Source organism: Leuresthes tenuis, unplaced genomic scaffold (assembly GCF_036924035.1).
Source record: "Leuresthes tenuis unplaced genomic scaffold, fLeuTen1.0.hap1 SCAF_16, whole genome shotgun sequence".
In the NCBI taxonomy this organism is placed as follows: Eukaryota; Metazoa; Chordata; class Actinopteri; order Atheriniformes; family Atherinopsidae; genus Leuresthes; species Leuresthes tenuis.
The window spans coordinates 2,916,299-2,941,092 of record NW_027325370.1 but is presented as its reverse complement, the minus strand read 5'-3'; the positions used below and the strand labels follow the sequence as shown (position 1 = coordinate 2,941,092).

Genomic DNA, 24,794 nt, shown 5'->3' with positions numbered 1-24,794 from the left:
GAGAATTGAAGAAAAGTCGTTGTGATGTTGGAGCGCAAAAATTTTATTTGGAAGATGAAGGAGTAGACGAAGGACGCAAAGAAATGTAAAAGAAGAATAAGACTTACAGTTCACTCTTCTACCTGCGGGAGGAAGGTGGGGGGGGTTAATGGCACAAAATATCTAATGAGACAGTTGAAGTAACACTAGAGAATTTGGTGGCTCCCCCTGAAGTTGGGGGATGCTGCACCACTGTGATGAAACTAAACCTCCATGTGAGCCCTGCACATGAATTTCATGTTGAAGAGGCCACAAAAACTGTCAAGCTAAACTAAACTGGACAGTGTGGCGCAGGACCAGAGGTTTTAAAGGTTCACAAACTTCTCCAGCGCTGCTTCAACTTTGGCAATAAGCTCAGACCTCATTGTGACACCAAATTCTTATCAAGGCACATGGAGACAGGTCGTCAGAGACCAGAAACAGCAGCACGGCGGCCAAGAGGAGGCGCAGCGGCCTACCAAAACCACAGAACAGTGGCGCTTACTGGTTGTTGACCTTTAGACGATCTGTCTGTGGAAGAAAGAAAAAGAGAGGTTCAGTTTTACAGAAGCAGTTTGTGGCTCAACTGGGTTCAGAGGTTAATTCAAACTGAGACATAAGAGTCTGGATGCGTTCATTTTACAGCCGTAAACCTCAAATATATAATCTGCTGTATCAGACCAATTCAACTGTTTAAGAGAAATTTAAAACAATAATTGGGATCATCCAGCATAAACAGTGTAACTTCTAAGTCACTTAAGGGGAACAGATCTGCTCACATGCTTTTATTCAGTTATATGAAACCGATTTACATCAGAACTCAGGAAGCATCTGGCTGCAGACAAGATGGCCGACCTTGTCTAAAATGATGATGTAAGAATGAAACTGCACCCCCAAATTTTTTTTTATGGATTTAATGCCAAAATGGGAGGAAAGGTGGGGTAGAAGCTGACTTATTTAAAGATACATTCCAGTGTAAAGAGATCTCATTTGGTCACTTTGAATAGCTTAGTTTTACTTTAAAGGGTGTTCCTAAAATTCTGTTCTTAATCATTTACAGATCTCCAGGATACTGTGCGAGTTTTCTGAATTATTGTCTGTTATCTCGACTGATTTTAACCATTTTATCTTGACAGGAGATTTTAACATTCACATAGATAATATGACGAATGGTAAAGCCAAAGAATTTATATTTATATTTATGAATGTAACAGAACCGACCCACCTTCGAGGTCACACTCTGGACCTGGTAATTTCCAAAGGTGTTGACATTTCTTCTGTTGTGGTTATTGATTTGGCCTCGTCTGACCACTTCTGTATTTTATTTGATTTATTGATCACTCAGAATGCTCAAACAACCAGCTTTTCAGTTAAGAAGAGGTACATTAATGAGAAAACGAGGGCTCAGTTTAGGGAGGCCATAGCAGCTTCAGCAAACAGAAAACGCCATGAAGAAACACAATTACGCCTAACGAATGGGGTCATTTTGCCGTACCGTGACAAAACTCGGTACATGTCTTCGTCATGCCCAGACGCACAAAAAAGCCTATGGACACCATGGTGCCAGGGCCACAGGAAGTCGGCCATTTTGAGTGGAACATGCGTTTTGGCGCCATTTTTGCCCGTTTCCACACCTCGGATGTGATCGAACTCCTCCTGCACATTTCATGCAACAGGCTTCAAACTTGGCCAGGTTACTCTTCAGTCATGGGGGGCTAAAAGTTGCACAAATCTTTGTCAAACCTTAAAGGGAGCAGCCGTGGCGAAACCTCAAAGTTTTACAACTGGTCACTGCTCGCCATTAAAAACAATACATTACATTGCAAATGTGCCGGGAAATTGATTGAATTTCTTTAGAGGACGCATCACAGATCATGGCGCTCCCTCAAACTGTGCAAACACTGTTAGAATTAGCTGAGCAGGTAGAATCTAATAACATATCTGGGTCTGATAAAGGAAATAAGGGAAATAGCGGAGCTGTTCGGCGTGGGATGGTCCTCCTCCGCTATTTCCTTTATTTTTAAACCATTTAATAAATGGCTTTCAATTGACTCTAACGGGATGTTGATGGTTGGTCGTCCTGATTGATTACTAATTTAATTTATGAGTCAAATAATCCAGACACATTCTGAAAATGAAAAAGCATCTCTGCAAATGCATTTCAATTTGAATTTTGGTCACGATTTGCTTCCAAAAAGCTAAAAGCTGCAATGCTTTTATTTTATGTAAAGCACTTTGAATTGTTTTGTACATGAAATGTGCTACAAATAAATTTGACTTTGCCTTAATATCTGAACGGACAAAGTTGAAGCACTTCATTAACTTTGGGACCAACAATTGATCCATTTGAGGTGCATTCGATGCCCTCTTTAAACGTCAGCCATCTTGTCTTCAGGCAGATTCTCAGAATTCATGTAAAATGTCGGCTGAGCCATGAACAGAACCTTAACGGGTTATCCGGTCCCAACTAAAGGCCGATAACCAGTCAGGGAATGTTTTATGAAATCAAATCAAACAGGATGTAAGTACCTCTGGTTCTTCTTCCTCTGCCTTTTGTCTCCGCCCACTGTGCGATGTGTTCAGCTCCAGTCAGTCCAGCACATTTCTGTTGATGAGAATCAGAACATCAAAACCAAATCAAAAGCACATCTAACCAAGATGTTCAGACACATTGGATTGGATAAAAAAAAAGTTTCAGTGCAATCTGTTGGTTTCCTGAGCTCAGCTACTGAAATAAATAAAACTGGATGTAATTGATGTTCCGAGGACCCAAACAGTTTAATTCTTTATGAGCTACTTTATTCTGTATTTTACAGGCAGCCAGAACAGGAACTGTAGTGATGCGTTCAAATGCCCGTGTTTGTGTGGGAACTCTGAAGGAGTTGAAGCCATCCCGCTGATTATTTGGACGATCCTGCTGATAACGCATTACAGTAGTTTACACTGATTAATATGAATGAAAGCAGTTGTAGTGACGCTGATAATAATCAATGAAACCGATCAGATGCAAACAGCCGATCAGCTCTTATCGTGCACGCGCTTTACAGCGCAGGTGCGTCAACATGGAAGCTCTTCAAGTCTCATGTAGGATGTCTGAAGTTAAGACAGGTTGCATTTTTAAAATGACCGTTTTAAGAAGGTTAACATGTAAACTGGACTTAAAGAGAGAATAAAATGAGGCACACCTGCCGGTTAATTGGAAACAGGAAACAAGATGCGGGAACACGCGGGAAAATACAAGTTTTTGGAGGGAAAAGGTGTTACTTCCTGTCCTCGGTTCCCTTTGTGAATGAAAACATTTCTCTTTGTAACCTGCAACAATTAGCTCCACAAACATTTAACCTATCGGCTTCTGCGTAACAAACAGGCGAATTTACGCATTTTGCGGACTTAAAGCGGCTGTTCTGCTGTGATCCGCCTTGGATTAGAGGCGGATGGAGGGCCTCTCTCAAACCTGTCGGTGAGCTGCTTTAAAGCTCTGTTAACACGCAGCTTTACGTGATTAACAGAAACAATGCTTAAATCAACACCACCAGAAGCGACATTTGTTCAAATAAAACATATTTCTTACCTGTTGGGGTGCGTCTCCAGACCTCAGCAGCCGAACACAGTTTGTCTGAGCTGCAGTGAGCCGCATCTGATATAGGTCCGCTGATTGCGCGCTCACCTGCGCGCACACCTGCTCTAATCAGCCGGAGCGCACACCTGTTCTAATCAGACAGGGATGCCCAATCTCTCCACCACTATTTGCCATATCCATGGCACATTTAGCAGTTACAATGCGCCAGAATCGCAACATCCAAGGCATCCATGTTTCCAGTTACCATCTCAAGATTAGCTGGTGAGCAAATTACATTTTATTTTACCTCCAGTCCACATCCAGTTCACTGCAAAAAGTGATAAAGCTCATCAATCAGCTCTCAAATATATCAGATTACTCAATAAACTGGACTAAATCAACCATCCTGCCATTAAGTGGAGGATTGGATGGCTGCACCCCCTCCCTTACCTGTTGGCAACATAAAATACTGAGAAACAAACATCCCCCCCCCCCCCCCAAGCTGTCAGAGTTGTTCAAACCATTGCCGACGATCTCAACTGATGGATGAACTTTCTTTCACCGGTGGAATAGCTGCAGTCAAAATGTCAATATTACCCAAAATCAATCATCTTATTGCAATGATCCCGACCTGCGACCAACTGGCTTCAATCCCTGGTATCTACAACAGGTAAATTATTTCAGGTAATAATAAACTTGCTTTGCTTGAGATATTCATTCCCATCCTGACAGGTGTGGAGCTACCTGACCACCGACCTGGGACCATGACAGTCAGGTGGCGACAGGAACATAAACACCAGCATTGGGTGGAACTTCTGTCCCTAATATTCCCTTTATCCCATATTTCTTCCTGCTGGTTATATCTTTCTGCAGGGCATCTGTTCTCTGTGTTCTGATTCGTCGGAGGCAGAGGGCGAGCTGACAAATCAAAGAAGAAAGCCATACTTTGGGTTCTGCTGGTGTTCTGTTTGGGGATGCTTGAAGGTCTTGCTGTAGAACTCTGGAATCTGTTGAATTACAGCTGTGTGGTGCTGATGTTCAGATACTGCTTTACTCTGCCCACCAGTTTGGTTTTACCTCAAAATAACTGCCCTGCTGCAGCTGAATCAGTGGCTGAACAGTTCTAAATCTGAACATTACCTGTTGGATAAGACAATAATTCCCTTCCATGCATATTTAAAATATATCTACACTGAATACATGTTCATTGTGTATATTGGGAAGAGGTTTAACTTATAAAGTTTATTTCTTTGTTGAAAATGAACATGACTGATATAAGGAATGGGAATAGAAATATTTAATGTGATTTAATAAATCAAAATAAATAAATAAATCATATAAAGTAAACCCACAGTTCAGATTATTGTGGCACAAAATTCCTGAACTCAAGCTAGTTTTATCAAAATGACACATGCAAAAACAACAGGTACTTTCACAAAGATACAAAATATAACAGGAACATGGTGCAAGTTTCACGAAAACAAGCAACACAAAAAAGCTGCATTTATTCCTTTTTTCTTTTAAATACCCACTGTAGGAGTTAGTAATCTCCTAAATACTCTTCTGTCTTCCTCAAAACTGTTAATATCAAAGGTTTTGTCAAGGAAAAACAAAATAAATGTTCAGTTCTGCTGAAACTCAGCTGCACGTTTGAACAATGGCAAGATTCTACAACCAAGGAAGATAAATTATCTGAGTAATACGTTTAATTATACAGGGTATCATGTACCCTGTACAAGTTTTCAGCTAATAGCTCTTTGGGAATCACCTTGTTGCTGCAGAAATCCTATTTTCTGTCTGTCAAACTGTGTTTTCTTTGCTGTTTTTCATAGATGCAGCTAAAGAAATGGGAACAAATGATGTGTCTTTGTGACAGGCTGCTGGTAAGTAGTTAAGCTGCTATAGGCTTAGACTGCTGGGGGACCTCATCTGTCACACCTTTCCTCACTTTGCTCTCTTTTTCCCCCTGTTTAATTTCTCAAATGATTTTATGTCCATGTGACATTATTGTGGTTATTAACTTGTGTTTCCCTGTTCCAGCAGGTATCCTTTGAATGGTGTTATGGTGTTTTTCCCCCCTCTTTTCCCTCTTTTCTGTCTTCTCAAACCCCAGCTGGTCGAGGCGGATGGCCACCCTTCCTGGTTCTGGTTCTGTCAGAGGTTTCTTCCTGAGTCTGGTTCTGCCAGAGGTTTCTTCCTGGTTCTGGTTCTGCCAGAGGTTTCTTCCTGGTTCTGGTTCTGCCAGAGGTTTCTTCCTGAGTCTGGTTCTGCCAGAGCTTTCTTCCTGGTTCTGGTTCTGCCAGAGCTTTCTTCCTGGTTCTGCCAGAGGTTTCTTCCTGGTTCTGGTTCTGCCAGAGGTTTCTTCCTGGTTCTGGTTCTGCCAGAGGTTTCTTCCTGAGTCTGGTTCTGCCAGAGGTTTCTTCCTGTTAAAGGGAGTCGTTCCTTTCCACGGTCCCTCAGGCTTAGGACGGGAGATTGGACTGAAGACAAGTTTCGGTGCAATCTGTTGGTTTCCTTAGCTCGGATATTATTTTTTGAATTGGCTCTATATGAATTAATTGGATTATGATTACAATGAATTGAATTCCAATTGGCTTGAATTGGACTATATTACTTAAGTGCCTTGAGATTGTTGTAATTTAGCACTATATAAATAAAATTGAATTGAATTGAATAGTAACAAAGTGCCTAAAGATCCTATTTAAAATGGCTTCTTTGCTAAGTTGTCAACAACACTGGTTCATCCCTTGAGTTAGGAGCCTTTTTTCTGCCTGAATGCTTCACAGGTCAGAGTTAAGTGGCTGAACAAAGAAAAAACACATTCCTCTGGCTGTAAGGAAGGAAAACCTAAAGAAATGAGGGCTGGATCAGGACTTTTAAACAGTTGTGCACGTGGCTCGTGTTATGACCGGAAGTCTGATGGTTGCGGACATGCTGCCTTCAACCAGCAGATGGCGCTGTCGCGGCTGTAAACCTGCTGTAAAAAATCAAAGCAGAAGAAGATCACGAACTGGAGGAACTCGGATTGTATTAGCATCATCATGTAACGACGGCCGTGTCGATGTAGGAGGAAAATAAAGCTCAGAGGACCCCTTCTGTTCCGAAACGGAGTCTTTAAGATGGCAAGCGAGGAGGAGAGGGGGGTGGTTCGTGTGAAAGTGAAGGTAGGATGGTGAGCGACCGTTACCCCGGCTGGTGGTCCGTCTGTTTACTGTTTGCTTTCTCTTTGTCGAACACTCGCTTCCCTTTAACGTCCCTTATCAGTTAAATCAGTTAAACATCGCCCCGTCGATTGGTTTGTGTTTAAAAAGAGGAAACATTAACGCCAGACTCTGCCGTCCAGCAGCGCGTCGCTTTATTGACTTGACCAGCAGCTTTGTTTGTTTGTGTGTTTGTTTGTTGCCGCCGATGCTGATCGATAATTCCTCCGATCAGGTCATTTTGATCGACAGCAGCAGCTTATTTCCGACACTTTGACGGTTTTCCGTGACATTCCGCTCACAACATCCAACTCAGAGCTTCACACTGAAGCGGTGGACCCTCTTTGGCTGAGTTGACGTCATCTTCCTTCTCAGAAAATGCGTGCGCGCGAGCACGCAGGAGCCCTTCTTGACGTCAAATGTTACCTGATGTTGAGGCCTGGTTGTGTCAGTAATATATGGCTCGTGTGAAATTGAACAAAACGTTTAAAAGATGTGTTTGAGGATGAATAATCGTTGTAAATAATCCGGTTCAGTTGGTAACAAACAGGTTCCTTCTCAAACATCTGGTGTCTTCATTCTGACTCATAACATGTCACTTCACAAGCATGTTTACATGACTGTATGTGAACATGTTAGTCAGAGCAGACTCCTACGAAATTAAGCCTCAGAAAACCAGGCAAACATGCACATAATGCAGATGGGGATCGAATTATTCTGCATTTACAGGCTCATCTCGACTCAAATGGGCCTGTTTGCTCTGTTCGTGCTCCATCTTTTTACATCTTTCACTGAAAACAGTTCAAAGTTATAATGTCTACATCTTCCAGGCCAAATGGTTTATTCAAATTGAACTAGGACTGGGGGGAAAAAACAGCTTTTATGGATTAATTCCACTTTGTGGTTTGGGAGAATTTCTTCTTTAACTTCCACTGCTGCTGCTCCCTCTGGGCTTCCGTAGCCGGCCTCCCAGCCGCACTTACTCCCCACGGTGACACAAACAACAACAAGGCGGTATGTGGGGAAAAGTTGTCCCAGAAAAGGCCCGGTCTGTTCTGTGGTTTGGAACTGGTTTGGTTTTCCAGAGTCAGCCCTGGAACAAACTGAGGAGTTGTTGTTGCAGCACCACATATTTATTTCAGCATGTCAGACGGAGGCATCCGGCCCGGGAGGAGAGCGCCGACTGGGCTCTGCCAAGTGTTTGCAACAAAAAAAAGGGAGTTTGGGGGTTAAAAAGTCTAAGATTTCATTGTTAGACCACGTCGGCCAGTCTGAAATGAAAAAGAAAATGGTTCTGAGCAGATTTAACACGCCACAAGAAGAAGAAAGGTGAAAATTAAGAGTGGAAAGGAAGTGTTCCTGAGCCCAGGCAGAGATTTCCAGGACAGAATGGGGTCTGTGTTTCATGCAGAGCTGCCTGAAGGTCACAGGCATCCAGGACTGATGTTCAGCTGTGTTCCTGTTCACAGAGACGTCTCCAGATTCTCTGAATCTTCTGTAAATGAAGGATTATTCAACCTAAAAGTTAACGTATCTGAGCCAAAGCATGTCAGATAGCAGCAGCAGGACGTTTGATTTAAGAATTGATCGCCTCACTGTCGGTGTTAGAGATCAGATGCATGGCGAAGCCTTACTCTTTCTGGATGTGGGGGGGGCAGGGAACACTGTTATCTGAGCACGTGCAGCTCACCTGATTGGTTGGAGTCAAGCTTTTCATGGCAGTTTCTGCCCTTTTTCAAATACTTTCCAAAGCAAACCTGCCAGATGAGTAGCGTTGTCACGATCTGTTGTTCATTTTCTCTTTTGGTTTCTCAGTTCTTTCGTGTTCTGCTCCTCCTGTTTGTGCATTTCCTCATGTTTTGCTTCACTTCTGTCTCTTGTCGGCCATTCCTCGGATAAACTCTTCTGGTTTTCCTTTGCTGATCATTGTTGCTGCTCTCCTGCAGTCAGTCAGTCGGTTACTCATGTTCTGCTTTGCAACCCTTCCTCAGCAGCACTTTCTGTGTGAATAAAACTTCTGTATTTCATGATATTTCAGAGCATGCGGTGTGATTCCTTTCAGAAATGCGACGGCGTGCTTCCTGTGGAGTTTCGCTCCTTTGCTGTTGACCCTCAGATCACATCGCTGGAGGTCCTGCAGCACATACTGATCAGAGCTTTCGATCTCAACGGGTAAGACGGCGCTTGAACTGTACTGCACTATGTGGGCAAGCCTGTTTTAATTGGCTGTGTCCCAAACTAGGAAGAGGAATTTCAGCATCAGCTACCTGTCTCGGGACCGGAGTGGCGTGGAAATGTATCTGTCTCTGCTGTCTGACTGGGATTTGGACGCCGCGTTTGTCAGCGCAGCCAAACCGTTTCTGCAGCTCAAGATGGACGTAAAACCCTCCGAAGACAGTAAGAGCTCAGGTTTATGCTTAAAGCACAAAGACGAGGAGAGGATATGAAAGAGGTGTTCAGTGAGCTTCTTATTTGTTCAATTGCAGGCCCTGTGATGGAGGACTGGGACATCATCAGCCCCAAAGACGTCATTGGTTCCGAGCAGCTCCTCGCAGAGAGGACACGGTCTTTGGCATCTGCAGCTCTTCCCTTCACTCAGTCTCTGCTGTCACAGGTTTCTTCACCTTCTTTAATCCTCATGTTTTTGTTCCTAAAACTGTTGGAGGAAGTCTGTCCCCTTTGTTCTTGCTAAACTCTCGCTACTCTTAGCCGTTGAACACATAAACACGAGAGCGGCGGCTGCTGTTGCACAAAAAATGAAATAAACCTGAAACATCTGCAGCTCTTAAAGGTATCTTTGTTGAGCCTAAATGGAGGAAAGTTGAGTTGGTTTACAACCACCAGCTGGTAACTGTGGCAGTTTGCCAACAGATGATGTGAATTCACAGAGAAAAAAGCCTTAGAAACGGAGCCATCCAGGCCAGGATGATCCTGAGAGCCTGAAGAAGGGCAGCTGGACTTCCTCTTTGCTTGTGAAGATGTTTCACTTCTCATCTGAAAGGCTTCTTCAGTTCAAACCTGTGCATATCCAAACTGGGCCTGTGTCAAATCAAAATTAAAAAGATGGAGAAATCATAATGGAGAAAAGTCTCTGACTCCAAACAGTGGAGAACAAAATCAGACACGTTTCCACTCACCTTTTTTTTTGGTTTTCTAAACTTTATTTTTCTTTGTTTTAACAGAACATCTTTAAATCAACACTGAACAAAAAAACAAAGACACAGTTGGTCACCCAACAAGTCAGGTCATAATGTATCAGGTCAGTGGTCACCAGGACATGCACACAGTCCACTTTTTTTTCAATACAGCTCCGAAAAAGTTTGTCTTTTTAAATCTTAAATACACTTCACAACATCTATGTGGCCTGTCTCTGTTGGAGGATTGGGATGAAGCCATTTCAGTGTTCCTGCTTTTTACTGGCATCCATCCATCCATCCAGGGCCAAACATCATCCTCACTACATGATGCAGTACTAATTATCCCCTTTAAAGGGGAGCTCTGGTATTTTTAAACCTGGACCTTATTTCTGGCATGAAATACGTTCATCTACTCACCGAGAACAGTTTGGTGAAAGTCGGCGTCCTTCTGAAGATATTTAGATAACTGGAGATCCATATAACGGAGTGAACGGGGCTTAGAGGATGCAGCCTCTAAATAAGGCATTATCTGTCTTTATTTCACCAATACTTTAAGAAGAATGAATGAATGAACGTGTGCTATAGCTCAGTGTCACAGAGCACGGAGTGAATAAACTGTGCTGCAGGGGGGCGTGTGGATGAAGTGGTCCCAGTAGAGTGCCTGTGTAGAAATCCCTCCGTTAGCTCTCCTATAGCTGCAAGTAGCCACATAACAGCAGCTATGAGCTAACAGAGCTATGAGCTAACAGAGCTATGAGCTAACAGAGCTATAGCACACGTTCATTCAGTCCAACACCTTCCTTCCTCTGTGATTCAGGGTCTTTGTTTGTGTCTGTTTGACTTGTTCAGGTGGGGCGGACCCTGTCCAAAGTCCAGCAAGCCCTCACCTGGTCTTATGGGGAGGAGATCAAGCCTTTCAAGCCCCCCCTGAACGACTCCGAGTTTCACAGCTACCTTAACGGCCAGGGCCAGTTGACCCGCCCCGAGGAACTCCGACTGCGGATCTACCACGGCGGTGTGGAGCCGTCGCTGCGAAAGGTTCAGTATCTGCGTTTTACTATAATTCTGAATCCTGAACCTCTCCATCTATGCTCAGCTGCGGGAGGATCCAGATGTTTCCAGACCAAACTGTAACTCTAACAGGCTTCTGTCCTGTTTAGGTTGTTTGGCGCTACCTCCTGAATGTCTACCCTGACGGACTGAGTGGGCAGGAGAGAATGGACTACATGAAGAGGAAAACCAGGGAGTACGACCAGTTAAAGAGGGAGTGGACCGCTCGGGTCAGCCCAGAGGACCTCGAATTCATCCGCGGGAATGTCCTCAAAGACGTCCTGAGGACGGATCGAGCTCATCCGTACTATGCGGGCTCAGAGGACAGCCCCCACCTGACCGCCCTCACAGACCTGCTCACGACGTTTGCCATCACGCATCCTCAGGTGTGTAGACGTGTGGAGGTGGGTGGCTGGAGCCTTTGTTTGTGTGTGGGTTTCCTCCTCAGATCGGCGAGCTGCTTGGCGATGGGCGTTTTCTCAAACTGAGAGTGTAACCGGGGAGCGGGACAGAAGAAGAAGAGCTGAACTCAAACTGAGAGTGTAACCGGGGAGCGGGACAGAAGAAGAAGAAGAGCTGAACTCAAACTGAGGGTGTAACCGGGGAGCGGGACAGAAGAAGAAGAAGAGCTGAACTCAAACTGAGAGTGTAACCGGAGAGCGGGACAGAAGAAGAAGAAGAAGAGCTGAACTCAAACTGAGAGTGTAACCGGGGAGCGGGACAGAAGAAGAAGAAGAGCTGAACTCAAACTGAGAGTGTAACCGGGGAGCGGGACAGAAGAAGAAGAAGAGCTGAACTCAAACTGAGAGTGTAACCGGGGAGCGGGACAGAAGAAGAAGAAGAGCTGAACTCAAACTGAGAGTGTAACCGGGGAGCGGGACAGAAGAAGAAGAAGAGCTGAACTCAAACTGAGAGTGTAACCGGGGAGCGGGACAGAAGAAGAAGAAGAAGAGCTGAACTCAAACTGAGAGTGTAACAGGGGAGCGGGACAGAAGAAGAAGAAGAGCTGAAATCAAACTGAGAGTGTAACCGGGGAGCGGGACAGAAGAAGAAGAAGAGCTGAACTCAAACTGAGAGTGTAACCGGGGAGCGGGACAGAAGAAGAAGAAGAGCTGAACTCAAACTGAGAGTGTAACCGGGGAGCGGGACAGAAGAAGAAGAAGAGCTGAACTCAAACTGAGAGTGTAACCGGGGAGCGGGACAGAAGAAGAAGAAGAGCTGAACTCAAACTGAGAGTGTAACCGGGGAGCGGGACAGAAGAAGAAGAAGAAGAGCTGAACTCAAACTGAGAGTGTAACCGGGGAGCGGGACAGAAGAAGAAGAAGAGCTGAACTCAAACTGAGAGTGTAACCGGGGAGCGGGACAGAAGAAGAAGAAGAGCTGAACTCAAACTGAGAGTGTAACCGGGGAGCGGGACAGAAGAAGAAGAAGAGCTGAACTCAAACTGAGAGTGTAACCGGGGAGCGGGACAGAAGAAGAAGAAGAGCTGAACTCAAACTGAGAGTGTAACCGGGGAGCGGGACAGAAGAAGAAGAAGAAGAGCTGAACTCAAACTGAGGGTGTAACCGGGGAGCGGGACAGAAGAAGAAGAAGAGCTGAACTCAAACTGAGAGTGTAACCGGGGAGGGGGACAGAAGAAGAAGAAGAGCTGAACGTACTTGTGTTTATTTGTGTTTACTCTGCGTTTGTGTTGTTGTTTTGCTCTTTTTGACCTTAGCTGCTGTCGATCTTGACCAGAACGCTCTTGGAAGCCAGATTTGGCATCTCACGAGTGATAAATTAAAGTTATTCTGTTATACCCCTTTGACAGTCCCAGAAGAATGAGGCCTTGCAATCTGTAACATCACCACTAGATGGCAGTAAAGCACACACACGCCTCCTTTAAATAAAAGTCATTTTATTGGCGTGGTTGAGATTAATTTTGGATTTTGGTGCATTTAATCTGGAGTTTTTATAGATTAATGAATATTCTGAAGCCCGAGACAAACGTGGTTGTTGCTCAGAAACCAGTTAAATGAGGTCAAACATCAGTTTGTGAACACTTTGTGTCTTGATGTTTTTCAGATCTCTTACTGTCAAGGCATGAGTGATATCGCCTCACCGATACTCGCCGTCATGGACAACGAGGCGCATGCCTTCATTTGCTTCTGTGGCATCATGAAACGTTTGGAGGGAAACTTCCGGCCTGACGGGCAGCTCATGTCGATCAAGTTCCAGCACCTGAAGCTGCTTCTGCAGTACTCGGATCCAGAATTCTACTCTTACCTGGTGTCCCGGGGAGCCGACGACCTCTTCTTCTGTTACCGCTGGCTTCTTCTGGAGCTCAAGCGAGAGTTTGCGTTCGACGACGCTCTGAGGATGCTGGAGGTCACGTGGAGCTCCCTGCCCCCGGATCCTCCCGAGACTGAAGTGGAGCTGCTGGGGCCGCCGCTGGAGGCCGACGAAACGATGTCCTGCAAAGGCGAGGATAAGACTGTTGAGAACTGCCTCGTGCATGAGAAGGAACAAAAGGAGAAACAGCGCAGGCGGCATATGCTGAGGCCCTCAAGAGAGGAGCCGGACGTGAGCAGGAATCCTGCCACTGAGGAGAAAGACGGGCAGACTGCGAGCACTGGAAGGGGGGGGGGTGTTCCTGCTGTAGCCATGGAGAGGTCACACATTCGGGGTCCTCCTTGTGAGAGGCAGGCCAGTTTTGGGGAGTTTAAGTACTATACAGCTCGAAGTGAAGACAGCTTTGACATGGAGGAGGCAGAGGATCCACAGAGTTCGGAGCTTGAGACGAGCGTCCCGAGCCGTCAGTCCACAGTCGACAGCGAAGACGACCCGGGAGAAAAAACGCCTCTCATTAAAAACTGTGACGGTGCTTCATCACCTCCTCTCTTCCCCAGTGGCTCCTCCGTCTCGCCCACATCTCCAGCCTCACGCTCCAGCTGGCCGGGAGCATCTCCATCCACGCCCAATGGAGGCGAGGCCTCGTCAAGAACTGCCCCGAAGGGCTTGGCTTCTTCTGCCCAAGCTGTGAGCTCCACAGGGATCAGTTCCCCCACAACTCCCACTGTGAAAACATGTGCTGCGTCTCCCTCTCACACGCACAACAGGTCCCTGCTGTCTTCACCCATTTTGTCCTTCGGGGGAGGAGGCCACTCGCTGTCCGGCAGCAGGTCAAACTCCAACAGTCTGCCCTCCCCTGGCGTCAAATCCCCCAGCAGCACAGCTAACACGCCCTGCTCTCTGAAGGCTGAAGCCACCAGCATCAAACCTTGTTCCTTGCCGCCTCCCCAGGAGTTTGGCAAAGGCAACCCCTTCATGCTGTTCCTGTGCCTGTCCATCCTGCTGGAGCACCGGGACCACATCATCAAGAACAGCCTGGACTACAACGAGCTGGCCATGCACTTTGATCGCCTCGTGCGGCGCCACAACCTGAGCCGGGTGCTGCAGAGGGCCAAGGCCTTGTTTGCAGACTACTTGCAGAGTGAAGTGTGGGACTCCGAAGAGGGGGACGAGGTCAGCTCGGACTCGCCAACCACGGCGACGGCTGCTCAGCAATCCCCTTGTTCACCGGTCTCTGCCAGGCCCATTTACAGTCCTTTAGCCTCTCCTCCGTCATCTCCCAACTCCACTTACAACCTGACGACCACCATTCCCTCGCCGGCAGCTCCAGTCGCCCTGTCCCCCACATCCTGAGCCAGTCCTGCATCTCTGGAGTCCCGTCCTCAGTGGGTTCCTCAGCAGACCCTTGGAGGCTTTTTCAGACGCCCTCTAACACCGATCTGGGCTTTTAAGAATCTTCTCATTCTGTGGATGCCTGATAGCATATATTCCTTGTATCTGTAGTCATAATACTTAATTTTTCTATGCTATCGACGGCTTCTTTTGTTACCGCACTCTCAGAGGCTGCCGGTGCATGAAACTTCAAACTCTGATGATGCTCAGACGGCGCCGACAAAGATCCTCAAAGGTTTACCCACTCGGTGCATTTAGCCTGTGTTGCTCTTCTTCTTCTCTTTGTTTACAAGCTCACGTGGCGGCCGGCAGGCCACAGAAATGTCTCAGCTGAAGGAACACTCAAAGGCGTTTGAATTTGGCTGGTTTTAAATCTAAAAACTTTTCCATAAACAGGAAACAATGTGTCTTTTAGTTTAACCGATCCAAAGTGCTGTGCGGCTGGACTGGATGCGAAGGGTCGAAGCCATGAACTGCGTGTAAGAAATGGACGGAGCTGCTGGTGTCGGAGCTGCGGTTTTGAAGGATCTTGGTTCTTTGAGAGGGTGCAGCTGCAGAAACACGGTTTTTTTAGGCCGAGAACATGTTTAATGATGGAATTATTTCCAAATGACCACCAGCATACTGATTAGGAGTAAATATATTGAATGATTCCACATTGACTGAATCTGATGAAGGAGGAACCTGTGATGCTGCCCCCTAGCAGGCACCACTGGTACTGCACAGGCTTCACTTCGGACAGCAGCTGCGTCCATCTTTCATATGTGGTCCCTGGCCTGAACAGAGTCATGTTTCAGCAGCCCAGACCTGTCACTTTTTTATATTTCTATTCATACGTGTATGCTTTATGCTGACGAGCCAAAATTAATCAACGTGTCTTTTTCTTCAGCCTGTCATCTTGTTGCCATTAGCTTGATAGTTTTGCTTTTTCTGTCATTAATCTACAGTGGTTTAATGTGTGGAAAAAGGCCGATTGCTTCTGTAAAATACTGGAGATTCACATGGAAAGTTTATGCTTCTCCCTCATTTTTGACGGCGAAGCTACGGCAAGCAAGGATTCGGCTATAACCCCTGAAACCACACAGCCACACCCCCCCGACCGGCCTGGTGACCTGCAGAGCAACCTGTTCCCTCAACGCAGAACTTCTACGTGGCGGAGAAGCATAAACTCGGCTTATTCCCAAGTGAAGTGGAGGTTCGGGTGTTTTGGGGAGAAAACAGCTTTTAAAGATACTTGAACATCAGAGATTGTGGGTCAGTGCAATGATACATATCAGTCGTTTAAAAGGGAGAAGTGAAGCCAAACTTTAAGAGTTCTGTTACAGCCACAGAAATGTCTCAGCTGAAGGACTTCAAGGACAGTCAGAGGTGTAATTTACTCATTGTGGAACTGTGATTGGTCTCGGCTGCTTAAATCTACTGCAGCTGCATGCTGGTGACCTGGGAAATGGTGAGATATTAAACCGAGTCATTATTTAGTGAAGAAACCACAGAAGCAGTGTGTGAAAAACCCAGTTTTAGCCTCACATCTGACTCTAGAATACTTTGGTATCCAGAGGAGTTCATGGTGGACTCAATGACTGCAAGGTGCCCAGGTCCTGTGGCTGCAGAACCAGCCCAGATCATCAGCCCTCCACCACCGTGCTTGACAGCTGGTATGAGGTGTTTGTGCTGATATGCTGTGTTTGGTTTCCTCCAAACGTGCTGCTGTGCATTATGAGCAAACATCTCCACTTTGCTCTGGTCTGTCCAAAGGACATTGTTCCAGAAGTCTTGAGCTTTGTTCAGATGCAGCTTTGCAAACCTAAGCTGTGCTGCCATGTTCTTTTTAGAGAGAAGAGGCTTTCTCCTGCAGCCCTTCCAAACAAGCCATCCTTGTTCAGTCTTTTTCTAACCGTGCTGTCATGACCTTTGACCTTTAACATGCTAACTGAGGCCTGTAGAGACTGAGATGTAGCTCTGGGCTTTTTCACCTTGGGGTGACCTTTAACCTTTAACATGCTAACTGAGGCCTGTAGAGTCTGAGATGTAGCTCTGGGCTTCTTCACCTTGGGGTGAACTTGCTGGGACGTCCACTCCTGGGAAGATTGACAGCTGTTCTGAAGGTTTTCCACTTGTGAATAATCTTTCTCTCTGTAGAATGATGGACTCCAGATAGTCTGGAAATGGCCTTATAACCCTTCCCAGACTGATGGGCAGCAGCAGCTGCTTCTCTGAGATCATTGCTGATGTCTTTCCTCCTTGGCATCGTGTTAAACTGACAGAACTTCTGCTTTTATAGAGCTGCTCACACTGACTGAGGATCAATAATCAGAGCATTGATCAGCAGCTCCTGGCTGCTTCTTACCCTCTAGGGTTCACTTAGTTTTTCACACACTGCTTCTGTGTTTTGTCTCAGTGTTTGCTCAGTAAATAATGACTCAGTGTGATGTTGTTGCATCATTTAAGAGCTTTTTATGATGTTCTGATACTTAAACATTTACACTAAAAGATGACGCACCTGTCGGGACAATAATGATGGATATATTTGGCTTAAAGCTTAAAGCTTAAAGCCTCAGATCGACCACCGGAGACCTCTGTCCTTACAACTGGACGCTGCTGTCACCTAAATGTGAGCGAGTGTAAGTAAGGACTGCAGAGATGGCCTCCTGGATCTCAGCCACATTCTTTCTCTCCGTTATTTAATGCTTTCTCCGTGTGATTTCAGCTCAGTTTCCCAAAGACCATCTTTCTCTCGTGTTTCTTGTGCTCTGATGTCACGAAGCTTTGGAAATGTCTGTCTAATCGAGGCTGATTTGATGACATAACGGCGTGTTTCACATGTCTTTGTCCTTGCTCCCTGATAGGAACAGAGTCCAGGTGGTGTTGGTAATGATGACACATCCAGGAACAACTTATTAGCCTTTGAGCACAGAAGTGCCTCATGAGTCTGAATCAGAAGCCTTGACTTCTTCTTCTGTTTGTGCTCTGACATCCGTCTGCAGTGACATCACACAGTTCACATGTGAGCTCCACAGTTTTATCTTTGGGTTTGGGTTTGATTCCAGCCTTTTTTCCCTTTTTGGATCCGACTCCCCGTTAATTAAAAGCTTTTTGGGGCATTTCCTGCCCTCGTTCAGGCAGGGTTGACGGTACAAACCCAGATCCAGATGAGCCGCACCGCTCCAGCTCAACTTCTGACTGGGAACAAAGCTAAAGCTGCTAATCGGGACGTCTCAGAAGTATCTGCAGACGTGAAAAAAGGGAATTTTTGAATGGAACGAGCGGGATAAAGATGGATCTCACTCTGTTAAGGTGATCTTATTTTCTTTTGGCATCACCGGAAGGTTCAAACTCTCAATGCTAACGATTCGTGAGAAATTAGCATCAGATTAATCAGAGATTTTGTTGTTTTAATTGAGTGAAAATGTTCAGAGGCCTCAGCCGGCTTTGGGGACTGAAAATCCAACCAGCGCACCCCCCGGGTCCCGTTCTTCTCACATTTTTAACTGTTCAGTCCTGATTTTTCTCTTGGAGACTGCGTTCTTCCCAGTTCAGTCCCAGGGGCATCGGTTTGTGGAGATCATTCACATCTTTTCCTTGTGTTTTGCTCTGGTTTTCTACTCTTTAATTGGTGTTTTACAGTGTTTCAGAGGCTGTGGTCAGACTTCTAATGAGGCTAATGATGAGAAAAAGTATTTTTCTGCCTGAAAATGAGTCGCTGGCTCACAGTTTTACTTCCTCTGACAAACCGGCCTTCTTCCTGTTTGTCTTTTGAATTTGTTGCTCTGACAAAACTTGAGAAAATGCAGATGTTTCATCCTCCACGGTGTAATCCAGACGAGTCGGATTAAAAAGAACGGGGCCCTGTTGAGTCGAGCTGCATGAAACCAGACTTCCTCCCAGCCTCTTTGTGTTGGGGGGGGGGGATCATTGATGGAGCTCCAGAACAAAACCAGAGGCTTTTTAAGGTGGCCATATTTGTTTGTCTGTGATGAATGACTTTAGTTTCTGTTTCAGACGAATCTAAAGCAGCTCTGAGGTCTTCAGTGAGATCTTTGTATCATGTTATCGTTCTGTTCCGCCTCCTTTTTCTATATCAGTATTTAACAGCCTCTTTGAAACAAACTGAAGTACTTTAGACCGGCTGGAAAATAAGATGGAAAATGTGCTTTTGTTTGAAAAATGATTTATCTCATGAAATGATGTATGTGCACAAAACTTTTAAATCACAACACAATAATGTTACTGATTGTATATTGGACACAAATAAATAATAATCGATGCTACTGACTGGATGAAGGCTGGTTGTGTGCATCATATTCATTCCCACAAGGTGAGAGTAAGACTTTTTAACTTATATTTAAAGTAATAACACATGACATTTAAGTTCCCTTCTTTTAATTTAATTTTATTTGGGGAACATTCATTAAATCTGGCTTCTTTACACCCAGGATTGTGTCCAGAAGCTGTTTTTTATTTATTTATTCATTTATTTAATTAGGACAATGCACGTTAATCAATACATCAGCTAAAAAGCATCAATATAAATATGCCGGCGTTAGCATAGGCGCTAAATTTCATCCGTTGTCCTCAGGCAGGTAAACAAATGACAAAACAATACATCATGACAGAAGACATTTACCCACACGTTTGTGCACCTGGAAAACTTTTCCATTTCTGCTTCACTTGGTTTTAACATCAACTATAATCTCATTCTTATGATGTGTGGCCACAGAAGTAATTGTTCAGCAAAGTTAGCAAACCGAGCTCATCAAAATGCTCTCTTTTTTACAACAAATGCTATTTTTTTTTCTACAAATTTTCTCTTTTTCTCAGATTTATTTCACAAGTTGTTAAAACTTCATGCAAATGAACTTAGATACTCTGGAAACGTTTGTAAACATTGATTTACAGGCTTATAATATCATTTGAACCCATAAGTTTTTTGAGAGAGGAAGAAATACTTCAGTATTATCTCTCCAAATAAAGCCTGTTGGAGAGGAACAAACAAAAAAGCAGTGTGGCCTTAAAACATTTGAGGAAACTCGAGTGGAGGACAAAAGAAAAAGTGACAGGCCTAAAAAACTATCGACAGCTTCTGTTTTCTTGTCAATGTTTAAAGAAATTCGGATGGGCTGCAGACTTTTGCACAGCGCTGTAGTTACCAGTAACCGCCGCTGGGTGGCGGTAGCTTTCGTGTTCACTTCCAGGAAACGAAAGAAGAAGAAGGGTTATAGCTCCCGTTTCCGGTTCCGGATCAACAATATCCTTCACAGGCAGGTGAAATGTTGTCCCGGCTCTCACGGTTCGGGCTCGCTTTGCCCCGTTCTCTCGCTGCTCCTCCGGCCCGGTTTGTCTCTCAGTCTAAACCGACCAGTGCCACCGGCGCGCCGGCCGTGACGGAGCTGCATCCCGCCGCGGAGCAGTCCGGACACGGCGAGGTCAGCCCGTACGTCAAGGTTAGTTCCTCTCCATGATACTCCATGACAACACCGTGACGTTAGCCTGCGTCAACATTCACTTCTGTGTCAAACACTCCGGCGTTGACCTGACAGTTAAAATATGCAGCTGAAAGAATAATGAGTTGAATTTATAATAGTATATTTATTACTAATTATCTGCAGAACGTACAGTCTGCAGTGCATGAACTCGTGTGTCATTAAAGTCACTTTACTGGTCTGGAATTGAAGCTTCTGGGCAAAATAACACCACACAATTAAAACGAGGCATTACATTGTTTCAATATAAGACTAAGTGAACCCTTACTGCTTCCACAGGAATAAAGATGGTAAGAAGCAGCCAGGAGCTGCTGATCAATGCTCTGATTAACTGATCCTCAGTCAGTGTGAGCAGCTCTATAAAAGCAGGAGTTCTGTCAGTTTAACATGATGCCAAGGAGGAAAGACACCAGCAATGATCTCAGAGAAGCAGCTGCTGCTGCCCATCAGTCTGGGAAGGGTTATAAGGCCATTTCCAAACTATCTGGAGTCCATCATTCTACAGAGAGAAAGATTATTCACAAGTGGAAAACATTCAGGACAGCTGTCAATCTTCACGGATCCAGAATTTCCTTCAGTCTTTCGAGGGAGATAATGACGGTTAAATATCTGAGCTCAGTGATGCTCAGACCTGGACTTTAACAGCCATGTTAAGTCAGCCGGCTGTCACCTGGAGCATATTTCCAGGATTAAAGGACTGATGTGTTTGGAAAAGATGCTCCATGCATTTGTCTTATTTCCTGGTCTGATCACATCCCTCCATCCTGAGGCCTCTGCACTGGCTTCCTGTCCATCAGAGAGCTGGTTTTAAAACACTTTGACTGGTTTCATCTCAGATCTTCTGCTGCGTTCTGAACCTCAGGAACAGGTTTGCTTTCTGTCCTCAGAGTTAAACTAAAGCTGGAGAAGCTGCTTTCACTGTTTAAGGCTCACATATGTGGAACAAAGTCCCAGATAACTGCAGCTCTTCTTCTTTTGAATCAAACCTTCAGACTCTCCTGTTTCACACTGCATTGAATGAACTGATTTAGCTGAACTGAAGGCCTGTTTTACAGTTTTAAAGCTTTTATGTTCCATGTAAAGCTTGTTGTTTCTGTATAAATCGTCTCAGCTGAAGGTAAACGCTCCTGTTTTGTGTTTTGTCAGAATCCAGACTATCATGGCTTCTCCAGCGATCCGGTGGAAGATGAGTGGAACATGAAGATTGGCTTCTTCTTTGGCATCTCTGTGACTCTCGTTATTGGAGGAACATTCATCCACTATCTCCCCGACCTCGGGTGAGCTCTCAGTTCTTCATCTTTGATTCTCATTTGAAGCGTCTGATCTGTTGTTGCTGTTTCAGGAGACAATACATCGAAATGCTGAACATTTTCTGGTACTTTTTGATGAAATATTCTTTGGGGTATGTTGGTCCTCAGCAACCCAAACTCCATCCATGATTACAGTGAACCAAAAAGCTCATTAAAGGGAAACTCCGGTGTTTTTAAACCTTATTTTAAGACATATATTGCACGACGTGGCCCACTTGTTTTTCTGCTTTCTGCTACTGTCAGCCACAGCTTCACCTGCTGCTTTTTTGGAAGTGACAGCAGCGCACGTATTGGTTGAAAACACAGACTTACGATGATATTAAACATGTCTGATTTTGCTGTAAGATGTGAGAATGAACGCCTTAAAACAGCCAGGATTGAGTTTAATGACCACACCACAACTGTGTGTGAGATTCTTCCTGATTTGACTTTGACTTTGAGATCACTTGAAAAAGGACTCGGCACCAAGAGGACATCTGTGGTATTACACTTTGAGGCACATCTGTATTAACATCAGGCCTGTTTATTCAGGTCATTTAATTTGTCTAATTCCAAGCTGCCTGTGTCCTTTCTCCTCCATCCTCCGGCTCGTGACCCAGAAGTCGTTCAGAGCCAAATATTTTTAAAGAATGTCTTAATGTCTAAACTTCACCCAGAGCAGCTGAGCGAGGATAAATGAGTGTTTGTTTCAGTTGCAGTGACACCTTCAAGGGCCGTGGGACTTTAAGGCCACCCTGTAAACTGAATTAAATGCACGTATCTACCTTATCCTGAGCAGATTTAAAGATCGTCTGACAGAAACAATTCAAGTTTGAGGCTGAAATAAAACGAAAAAAAAAAAAACGTCTCATTTTGTTTGATGCTTGACACTGAAAAACGAAAAAAGGAACGAAAAACGCCAAGTGTTGCCCGTTGAGTTTCCTCCAGTGGAAACGCGGGCTGTTCGGAGGCCCTTTAAACTTTCCATTTAAAGTTTTAAAAATGATCTTTACCTTTACGGTCCAACACAGGCATGAGTTTGGTGAATTTTCTGTAACCCGCACACACAGGAGCACTGATAATCTCACTCAGAATCACAGCTGGATAAAGTCCCGCCCTTTTCTACGCTCATGAGGTCCCTTGAGACACTTGTGAGGATTTAGTGGGCTTTTCGTGCAACAATGAGACGTTTAAACAGGAGTTTATGACTGATTGTTCTTGATGTTTTCCAGAATGCGACAGTGGGCCAGAAGGGAGGCAGAGCGGCTCATCCAGCAGAGGGAGATGGCCGGGCTGCCGCTCATCGAAGAGAATTACTACGACACAAGCAAGATCGTCCTGCCCTCCGCCGGTGGGGAGGAGTAACATCTCCAGAACAGACCTACTGTATTTCCTCATTATTGTATTTCACTATGATAGAATAAATGATATGCTTGTTGGATTGTGTAACTCTTGTTCGTGGACCATGTTTAATGATTAATGCAGACACTCAACACTGCTGAGACCAGCTCTGACAGGTTTTAGTGCTTTTGTATGAACAAGTGCTGATGATAACATTTCAAATTCAACATTTATTACAGTGAAACATGGACTTAAAGGGGTGTTTTTAAACCTGGACCTTATTTCTGGCATGAAATACGTTCATCTGCTCACCGAGAACAGTTTGGTGAAAGATGGCGTCCTTAGGAAGATATTTAGATTCCTTGCGATCCATATAACGGGAAAGAGCAGGGTATAGAAGGGTATACAGCCTCTAAATATCTAAATAAGGCATTATCTGTCTTTATTTCACCAATACTTTAAGAAGAATGAATGAATGAACGTGTGCTATAGCTCTGTTAGCTCATAGCTGCTGTTATGTGGCTACTTGCAGCTATAGGAGAGCTAACGGAGGGATTTCTACACAGGCACTCTACCCCTATCCCATCTAAATGAGTGACCGACAGCTTCTACTCAGACCCCAAAGACGTCTAATTTTAGCTGTCGTATTTGATTTAATCAGTAATGAAATCACAAATTCTGTGTTTTGATGTTGCAAATGCTATTTTTGTCATTGCCATCACTTGATTTTATCTATTACAGACTTCTCTCAGTCGCCTTCAACTGGTGCAAAACGCTGCTGCTGCCCGTCTTTAACCAACACTAACAGACCTGTGCACATCACTCCTGTTCTTAACTCCCTTCACTGGCTTCCTGTCCTTTATAGAACTGATTTTAAACGTTTAAAGTTTGTTTTTAAAGCTCTTAAAGGCCTCACCCCATCGTATTTATCTGAGCTTTTAACTGTCCTGGCAGAGCTCTGAGGTCAACAAATCAACTTTAGCTGGAAGTGTTCAGGTCAGAATACAAACCCTGGGGTGACCGAGCCTTTTCTGCTGCTGCCCCCAGGCTCTGGAATAAGCTCCCCCCCCAGATGCATCTTATTTCTGACCTGGGCCTCTTTAAATCTGGGCTAAAAACATATTTATTTCAGATGGCTTTTAATACCCAGTAGTATGGTGACACTTTTATATTATCTTATTAAATTTTGCTGTATTTTATTGCGTTTACTGTTATCTTATTGTTTTGTACTTATGCTTTTCTTTATTTATTATCTGCTGTAAAGCACTTTGGTAACGAAATGGATTGTTGTAAAGGGCTGTAGAAATAAATTACATTTACATTACGTACAAAATGATAGCGGGAGCCTGCCTGTGCAGTGGGTGTTCATGTTGACTGTGACAGTCCTCCAGGTTTTAAAATACCGGCATAGACTACCTCATACACACAAGGTGGCCCATATGGTCAAAGTTATGAGACAGCAGCTCAATGCTTTGACGAAGAGTTTAGTGGAAGAAACGGACTTCCATATAAAACAACCTAACCTCACTAAAAACATTTGTTTTTCTTCTAAAGATGGTGAAGGCACGGCCCATCCTCCTCTTCCTCTTTTTGGACAGTACTGGCACTGGATGGGTTGGTTGGTTTAGGGGTGAGGCCTCATGATTTGTGACGATCAGGTTAAACGACTCAGAAACAGAGCAAGGATGGCTTTATCTGTCACTTTTTTAATCATTCCTTTTCAAATATGAAAGACATATTTTCAATTTTTACACATGTATAGCCTACTATATATATATATATATATATATATATATATATATATATATATATATATATATATATATATATATATATATATATACATTTTCACAAGTTTTCTATTTTACCATCAGGTGTTCTTGACACTTGAAACTTGTCATTTTCAGCAGCTGACCACAGATCTCCTGGTAAAATTCTATTTGCTGATTATTCTGTCAGCACTTGAACGCAGCGGGGCCAGCGTCATACTGCGCATG

At 44.5% G+C, this 24,794-nt stretch overlaps 2 protein-coding genes across 3 annotated transcripts; both read left to right on the top strand.

The window, feature by feature from the left end:
• Positions 1 to 6,557: 6,557 nt before the first annotated feature.
• Positions 6,558 to 16,607, top strand: tbc1d25 (TBC1 domain family, member 25). 2 transcript variants are annotated; one of them, XM_072367406.1, is made up of 7 exons: positions 6,558 to 6,741; positions 8,840 to 8,949; positions 9,020 to 9,174; positions 9,264 to 9,391; positions 10,764 to 10,952; positions 11,075 to 11,350; positions 13,029 to 16,606. In XM_072367406.1, exons 1-7 carry the CDS (start codon positions 6,697 to 6,699, stop codon positions 14,646 to 14,648), a joined length of 2,523 nt encoding a protein of 840 aa, XP_072223507.1. In that variant the 5' UTR covers positions 6,558 to 6,696; the 3' UTR covers positions 14,649 to 16,606. The 2 variants fall into 2 exon arrangements, with proteins under 2 accessions (XP_072223507.1, XP_072223508.1); XM_072367407.1 differs by lacking the exons at positions 6,558 to 6,741; positions 8,840 to 8,949; positions 9,020 to 9,174; positions 9,264 to 9,391 and adding an exon at positions 9,958 to 10,036 and having other exon boundaries at positions 13,029 to 16,607.
• A 3,293-nt stretch (positions 16,608 to 19,900) lies between these two features.
• Positions 19,901 to 22,905, top strand: ndufb11 (NADH:ubiquinone oxidoreductase subunit B11). The gene is made up of 3 exons (XM_072366725.1): positions 19,901 to 20,128; positions 21,314 to 21,444; positions 22,689 to 22,905. Exons 1-3 carry the CDS (start codon positions 19,955 to 19,957, stop codon positions 22,819 to 22,821), a joined length of 438 nt encoding a protein of 145 aa, XP_072222826.1. The 5' UTR covers positions 19,901 to 19,954; the 3' UTR covers positions 22,822 to 22,905.
• Positions 22,906 to 24,794: the final 1,889 nt, after the last annotated feature.